A 7,902-nucleotide genomic window follows, 5' to 3' on the forward strand; every position below is an offset into this window, starting at 1 on the left:
GAGCTTCCAACCACTCTTTTAAAGATTTATTTATTTTTATGGAATCTAAATAAAATATAATAAACAAACCAGAATAGATTTTATAAACTTTATTTACAAAACTAGTTAGTTCGAAAAATCTACAACAACTGATCAAGTTAGACAACACAAAATCCAGGTCCAGAAGGTGGTTGCGCATCAATACCACGGCGAACCATACGGCATGCGTGCTCCTCGATCCGGTTGTAGGTTTCACGAGGGACGTGTGATGACCTATAGTCGTAACGATAAGTGTTGTCTTGGAAACTCCAGAGTCGTTCAGCAACCGCACTCGCTCGCGGCCATACTCTAAAACATATTAACACTGATGAAACCGATAATTAAAATAGCGTTTTGAATATTAGGTACCTAGTCTTTCTATACCAGATTTTTATTAACATATTTAGATAATTTACTAAGTAGGTAAATATAAAAATTACCTATTGATAACATTTCTGTCATCCACCATCTCACCCCACATACAAGCTTCTCCTCCAACAATGCCTGCCATAAAAGTTTCATTACCCGTCACGGCATAAACCATTTGACGCGGGTCGGCTATATAATAGTCCTTCCACTCAGAGCGCATGGCATCCAAGTACCACAAAGAAGAGAATAAAACCCGATGTCCGGTGTTCAGAACCTGTTTGTTGTATAACAAGTGAATTACTTTTTGTTTATTCAATCACAGTGAATTAAAAGTCGATAACCAATTATGACATAATTCAATAAATATTTTCATAATTATTAAAAGAATTGTGATACAATAATAAACATAGAAATTAAAACATACAAAGTTCTTACATTAACCATTTCAGTAATCCAGTTGTATTTCCATACTTGTATTAATGTATCTTTTGAAAGTGTGACTCCTTCATCGTAAACTTCCTGAAATAAAATTATCTTTAATTTTACATTTTTTTAATTACATTAACCTTTAACAATCTTCAAAATGATCAATAAAAATATTAATTTATATTAGTCTTATAGCCGTACTCAGAGTCTCTTAATCGTTACTTAAGTTTAGTTAAAACGACAGACAGAGCTATATTTCTCACATAAATCTGTCTCGTTTTAACTCAATCTTAAGTAGGTAACGATTAGCGACTCTGAGTACGGTGGATAGTCATTTCCAACAGTATTTCAAAATGGTATTGATATACATAATATGAAAAAGTATCTAATCACCTGCCAAACTACGGGCGTCGTATTCTTTGCTAAAAGTGGGATAACATTTCTCATGAATAGAGCGTGCAAGTCCGCTGCGGTTAGGTTATTGGCCTTCATATAACTTATGAGATTTGGATTTGATTGCCTGTAAATAAAATTAAAAACACCATTTTATTTTATTAGGTAAATAACCATCGACCGTCTTGTATTTCTTAAAAACATCATGGCTTTTAAATATTTACCAGCATTGCAATTCAACTTCATCACCACCAACGTGAAAGTATTTATCTGGGAACAAATTTTGCACTTCTTTGAACAAGTCTCGGAGTAGTTTGTAAGTCATATTTTTCGTCGGGTCCATGGGTCCTAATCCTATAACTCTTCCATTTTCGTAGCACTCAGTCAGGATGCCACGATATGCATTGCCCCAAGACCCAGTGTGTCCTAAAAATAAAATTTAATATAGGTAAATAACGGGTTTTGAGTTACTAGATGCGTAAACTTTCAGGATTTAACATAAAAATTAATAAATACCAGGAACATCAAACTCAGGTATAACTCTGATACCACGATTTCTCGCGTATTCAATCACTCTCTCAATATCCTCTTTTGTATATATCATTGAAGGGTCGTAAGCACCTCTTTCACTGTAATAAAAAAAATATATAGCTGGTGCTTAAATAAATCGATATACTACTAGCTATGTAATAAGTTTGCGATTGACTGTTCAAAAAATCACCTTAATTCCGGAAATCTTTCACTTTGATATGGAAAACTCTGATCATCGACTATGTGCCAATGGAAGACATTCATTTTATTCATTGCCATTGCGTCGAGAGTTTTTAATATGTTTGATAAAGTAATAAAGTGTCTGGATGTATCCAGCAACAGTCCTCGATGTTTATATCGCGGAAAATCAGATATCACAGTTTCATTTACTCGTACATCCTGCAACAATGAACGATTTAAAGAAAACGGTAAAATCGGTAAGGATGCGTTATTAATACACAACACTAAGCATTTGAAACGGCATTTGAAGAAAAAAATAACTTGGCGGTTGAGTCAGAGTTGGCAGTTATTACAAAAAGGCGGGAAATATTTTGAAAGAAGATGGCTGATTTAGTTTTTAAATATCTTATCGAAGTTATTGATGAATGGAACTTACATTATAGTCATCGGAAATATAAAACAGTTGCGCAAATGTCTCGAGCCCTCTTATGGCGCCCCATATTGAAGAACTGATCAGCTTTGAACTTGACGATACGGTAAGATTATCTAACAGAAAAATAATAAATCTATATATATGTATATAGAAAAATAAAAGCTGACTGACTGGCTGACTGACTGACTGCCTTACTGACGACTAATCTATCAACGCACAGCTGGACGGATAGGGCTGAAATTTGACATCGTGGACTACTCAAATTTCAAAGTTCAAACCCCTATTTCACCCCCTTTCTAAGCGGATGCCTACGTCATTAAAGCTATCTGCATGCCAAATTCAGCCCAATCCGTCCAGTAGTTTGAGCTGTTTGTTGATAGTCAGTCAGTCAGTCACCTTTTCCTTTTATATAATATTTAGATTATATTAAGTATAAGTAAGCAACTATTTTATAAGGTCAAGTAGGGTTTACATTTTATTAGGTTATCTGCTAAGTGATTGCGCTGGGTATTGGTAAAAGATAAGTAAATTCTTAGAAAAGTTGAGATAAAGTTTGTTTACTTGTGATTTACACAATGCAGCAGAGTACCTAATGCCTATAACACATAGGAATATTTTTAATCAATTAAACTCACCTACTACATACTTTTAAATAAGTCAGTAAGTTACAGTTCTGTATATATTTCTGTATATGACTAAAAGATAACTAATAAGTTGCCTCATAGGGTACTACATGGTACCTGGGACTTTATCGGCGCAGATTCAAGTTGATTTATGTGAAAAATCCCGTGGAAACTCTGATTTTCCTGGATACATCGGTTCCTCTATGTTCGTCCCGGGCTGCAAATTATCTCCGTACCAAATTTCGTCAAAATCGGTTTACTAGTATACTATGAAAATGTAATAGACAGACAGATAGACACAGTTTTGCATTTATAATAATATGAATAGAAATTTATAGAATGGGATCTTATTGTTCAAAACCGAATAAAATGTGATAGCTTTTGATCTCAAATTAGTCTTTAAGTTACAAAAAATGGTGATAACCTACTCGCGGGGTACGGGCACGCATCTATAACTTGTAACTTTTCGTAGTTATATGCGGTTAGCAAATAAATAGGTAATCCCTTGCTTTAACGGTGAAGGAAACATCGTGAGGAAACCTGCATGCCTGCGAGTTCTCTATAATGTTCTCGAAACAACGTTGAATGTACGTGAAGTCTGCTAAACCACACTTGGCCAGCGTGTTGGACTATGGCCTAAACCGGATCTTGGTAGCGAGCTGGTGATGAAATGATGACGATTGACTTTACTTCTGAAAATACCGTCGAATGCCCTAACTTTTGACGGATTTTGATATTATTGGAGTTTATCGTAACATAAAAATATTAAAATATGCATGATTTGCACGTTATTCTTATAACATTTTATAAAGAGCCCAAAATTTTCATAATATTCATTTATTTTAGCCAATTTGCATATCCAAATGAAAATTTTGAGGTACCTGTTATACTTACAGCTTTCATCCATATCTAAATGTGGTAACTCTTCACAGGGTGAAGTAAGTGTAATTTCGAGTTCATTCAGATGCCCCTTGTATAATGCATCTGTATTTGCAATGGGTGCGGCTCCTGGTGCTGGCTCCTTGTGTCTAGCCTTAGGCCCAATTTTGTTCTCAATTATATAGGAGTAACGGGCAATCGCATTCGTTAAAATATCACAGGTCTGATCCATAATCTGTAAATTGGAATGGTAAACAAAAGGTTGAATAAGTAGGTATATGATTTTTATAAAATTTTCGTTTCGTGATAATTTCTACGCGAACTTAAAACTAAAGCTACGAGGGATCCAAACGCGCCCAGGGTCTGAGAAGATCCCACAACAAACTCAGGCTTACCATTAGGCTACTCCGTATCATGATTGTTATAAAAAATTAGCTTTTTCAATTATTTTAAAGTTATTTTGCAAAGCTCTCTATACGTACTTATTCATATTAAAAAGTGAAAATAAATCCGTACGCTTGTGTGCGTAATATGCAGCATGCGTGAGTGGTACAACTGGTACAGACTACATAAATTCTGGTGCGATTTTTACGCACTTTTGGGTAAAACCCAAAACCTCACCCTGCTTCAAATCATGGTATGGTTTTTTTTGTAACCCGTTTACCAGTATAGACATTGTTGCTATCTAATATACATATATAGGTACAATAGCATTGCAAAATAGAGATGAAGAATTAATAACGTTTCTCATTATTGCATGCATAGAGTAAGTAAATCTAATCAGGGTATTGATAAGTAATATGTAATAATTTAAAATAATAAAAATTTAAAATAAGTAATTAAACAAATGAGTGCGTCGATAGTATGCGTTTTTTTATAATAGGGGCTACAAAACGATGCCGTAACTTTGCATTTGGACCTATAAGTCCCGCAAATTTCTAATGCGCGTGGCCGCCATTTTAGTGACGTCAGCACTAGACTGAAGTTTAGAGCTGATGGTATATTTTTATTTCGCCTAACGTTAAAATGATGTCATTTCGATGTTAATGAGACATGGTTTCAACTTCCAGTGCAATAGCAATTTGCGGGACTTAAAACAACATGGTTGCAAGTACAACTTGATACCGAGATACATGGGAACTCGTTTCATTCCCGATTTGGTAAGTAGGTATATCCGATTTTTTCTAATATATAAATTAGTAAGATGCGATAAAAATACAGCTGAAAAATTGCTGCAACTGGCAATACTTACTGGAACTTGACATCAATAATTCATCCAAGCAGAGTTCAGAAGGTTCAGACCATTAACATAAAAAAAGAAATACTTACTATAAGAAAAAAAACGTTTGATTTACGCTGTTATTTACATGTTATTTACGCTATTGAGTGTTGTGTTGTTAGGTATATTATCAAGAACAAGATAAAATCAATCAAATAGTAAAAAATAAGATTTGAAAAATCAATTATTTCAACAACAAATTAACACTCACCTTAACTTTAAATTGCGAAGGGTTAAATACATAATATGTTTTACTCTTAACTTCAATTTGAGGTTTAGGCCAGACCTCACCCTTCGTTGGTGGATATTTTGGTCCAGATTGCGACAACCACATGCCTCTTGCGTAAAACTCGCCAAAAAATAAATAGAGAACTACAAAATATCGTAACATCGTGATAAAATATAATAAATATTACATTAGCAAAAATCTGTCGAACGTTGTTTGCTGTCCAAGCATTTGTGAACTACTAAATGCTTCCATAAACGATAACATCTCGCACATGTAAGATTCAATGAAAAGTAACTATAGAATTGTGTTACAGGCAATATATTAAATAGGGCATACTATATAATAACTGTCGCATGTCGCAAGTCTTTTTAATTATAAAGAACTAGATGATGCCTGCGGAATCGTCCGCGTGGATTTAAGTGGGAATTCTTTGATTTTCCAGGATAAAAGATCCTTGTCCTTTCCTATAAGGGATGTAAGCTACCTCTGTACCAAATTTCATAATACTTTCAAATTTCATACCAAAATCGGTTAAACTGATGGGTCGTGAAAAGCTAGCAAATATACAAACAGACACACTTTCGCATTTATAATAATATTAAGTATGGATATGGATATGCATGACCAAATGATGTTTATACTACCATAGGAATAAGATCTAGGTAGGTAAATAAAATACCTAGCTCGGGGTGCATTTTCTCATCATTAGTTTTGTATTCGGTTCAAGTACCTAGTTACTAACTAATAAAATAAAATAATGCGCCAAATTAAGAACCTTTTTGGAATTTGGTTGAAATGAATCAAAATCTTCACCTGCTGTCTGCCTGCTAAGTGCTATATTCTCTTATTTCTCATAAATAGCATTTTATATTGTCTCTATCATGTGGTCAAAAGCCTAAGCTAAGATCTACGCTTATATTACATTTGACTTATTCCTTATTCAGTGTTATAAAATAATACATAGAATTTTATTCAAAACCAATGTTACCCTACCTGTACTATATTGACAGCTGTACCGATTTTACCGTTAAATATGTGATATTTTACCGATGAGTACAACACTATTTATTACGCTATGACATGACATGACACTGACAGTGACATATGCTAAAATGAAAGAAAATAAGGAGTGGACTGTGGAAAAATCACAGAGAATAAAAAATACTAATTCAATTTGTGTATTTAACTTAACTGAAAATAAAAGAAAATAAGCTCTTGCACTTATAAACTCTTGTGAAATGATCAGTATTGCAATGTTTCGCTTAGAGATTCTGTTCATCTCCTTGGGTGTCATTACTAATGTGTTTTGTGCGTTGAACTCGGTCGAAGAAGAAACTGGAAACGGCAGATACGTTATCGAAGGGAGAGTGTTTCCTCCTGAAGATCAAGACCCGACTAACTGGCAAGTCGACACTAGGATCCATGTAAATGGCGGCGAGTACATAGGTTTCATAAGGGACGATGGATCATTTGTAGTTCACAATGTCCCTACAGGATCTTATGTGGTTGAAATAGTACACCCAGATTACTTTTATGAACCTATACGAGTGGAGATCAACTCTAAAGGCAAATATAGAGCTCGTAAAGTGAATTATGTGCAGACATCACAGATAATTCAAGTACCGTATCCTCTCAGGATGAAGGCTATGTCGAAAATTAGGTGAGTCAAAGTAAAATGTCTTAAAACCATGATTATAACTAGCTAGTAGAGACCTTGTATGTATGAAGTCGGGCGAGCATAAAAGAAACTAGAAATCAAAGCGTCCAGCTCGCCAGACTTCAACATACATACCTACATGTGTAGAAACTAGAAACAAAAGTTATTTTTTACTTTGTAGTGGTTTTAGAAGTTGGTTTTTTTTAATAATTTTTTTTGTTTCAGGTATTTCCAGGTTCGCGAGCAATGGAGACTAACAGACTTCTTGTTCAACCCCATGGTTATTATGATGGTGCTGCCGCTCCTGCTTATCATGGTCCTGCCAAAGATGATGAATGACCCAGAGACCAAGGAAGACTTGAAGCAGATCAGCAACATGGCCAAGATATCAGAGTTTCCAGAAATGTCAGAGATGTTTACGTCCCTCTTCAGTGGAGGTGCTTCTAAAGCTAATGCCAAAGTAAAGCAAGTCAAGAAGAGGCAGTAGTTGCATTTTGCTGTTCTAGTGAATTAATCAAGTATATTATTATTGTATATAGACATAGTTTAATTTACACTTTGAAAATAAATACATCTACTATGATTTTTGTCTATTACCTACTATACCTAGTTTATGCAAGTTTTGTTTTTTTAAATTGCAATGTTGTGCAAGCTGAATTGCACCTTATTGCATCGAAATAAGGGTCGCTATTTATTTAGATGTCTGCAGTGAGCCTTTGGTACCAGTGAGGTACTATTATGTACTATGTGGTTGTATCATATTTTAGTCATTAGATTTATTTTCTTTAGAGAAAATTTATTTTCTGGACGTACTTGACTGTATGAAAAAATGGAATAAAACAAAGCTTTCTTTTATAATTTTTTTATTTGGAAATAAATCTATGA

At 34.3% G+C, this 7,902-nt stretch overlaps 2 protein-coding genes across 2 annotated transcripts; one reads left to right on the top strand and one right to left on the bottom strand.

The window, feature by feature from the left end:
* Positions 1-74: 74 nt before the first annotated feature.
* On the bottom strand, positions 75-5,614 carry LOC117991921 (beta-hexosaminidase subunit beta-like). The gene is made up of 10 exons (XM_034979559.2): positions 5,343-5,614; positions 3,868-4,087; positions 2,354-2,463; positions 1,928-2,136; positions 1,723-1,835; positions 1,431-1,632; positions 1,207-1,333; positions 823-906; positions 459-661; positions 75-327 (listed from the first exon to the last, which is right to left on the bottom strand). Exons 1-10 carry the CDS (start codon positions 5,520-5,522, stop codon positions 138-140), a joined length of 1,638 nt encoding a protein of 545 aa, XP_034835450.1. The 5' UTR covers positions 5,523-5,614; the 3' UTR covers positions 75-137.
* An 842-nt stretch (positions 5,615-6,456) lies between these two features.
* On the top strand, positions 6,457-7,600 carry EMC7 (ER membrane protein complex subunit 7). Its single transcript, XM_034979571.2, has 2 exons — positions 6,457-7,020; positions 7,243-7,600. The coding sequence occupies exons 1-2, from the start codon at positions 6,599-6,601 to the stop codon at positions 7,502-7,504; spliced, it is 684 nt and encodes a 227-aa protein (XP_034835462.1). The 5' UTR covers positions 6,457-6,598; the 3' UTR covers positions 7,505-7,600.
* The last annotated feature ends 302 nt before the right edge of the window (positions 7,601-7,902 follow it).

This window comes from Maniola hyperantus, chromosome 20, assembly GCF_902806685.2.
Source record: "Maniola hyperantus chromosome 20, iAphHyp1.2, whole genome shotgun sequence".
NCBI lineage: Eukaryota > Metazoa > Arthropoda > Insecta > Lepidoptera > Nymphalidae > Maniola > Maniola hyperantus.

Excerpts from the sequence above, each read along its gene's own strand:
- LOC117991921 (XM_034979559.2), bottom strand. The coding sequence starts at position 5,522 with ATGTTACGATATTTTGTAGTTCTCTATTTATTTTTTGGCGAGTTTTAC. Across the intron at positions 4,088-5,342 it reads CTTCGCAATTTAAAGTTAAG|ATTATGGATCAGACCTGTGA; the intron begins GTGAGTGTTAAT and ends TCCAATTTACAG. Across the intron at positions 1,334-1,430 it reads GAAGTTGAATTGCAATGCTG|GCAATCAAATCCAAATCTCA; the intron begins GTAAATATTTAA and ends TTTTATTTACAG.
- EMC7 (XM_034979571.2), top strand. The coding sequence starts at position 6,599 with ATGATCAGTATTGCAATGTTTCGCTTAGAGATTCTGTTCATCTCCTTG. Across the intron at positions 7,021-7,242 it reads AAGGCTATGTCGAAAATTAG|GTATTTCCAGGTTCGCGAGC; the intron begins GTGAGTCAAAGT and ends TTTTTGTTTCAG.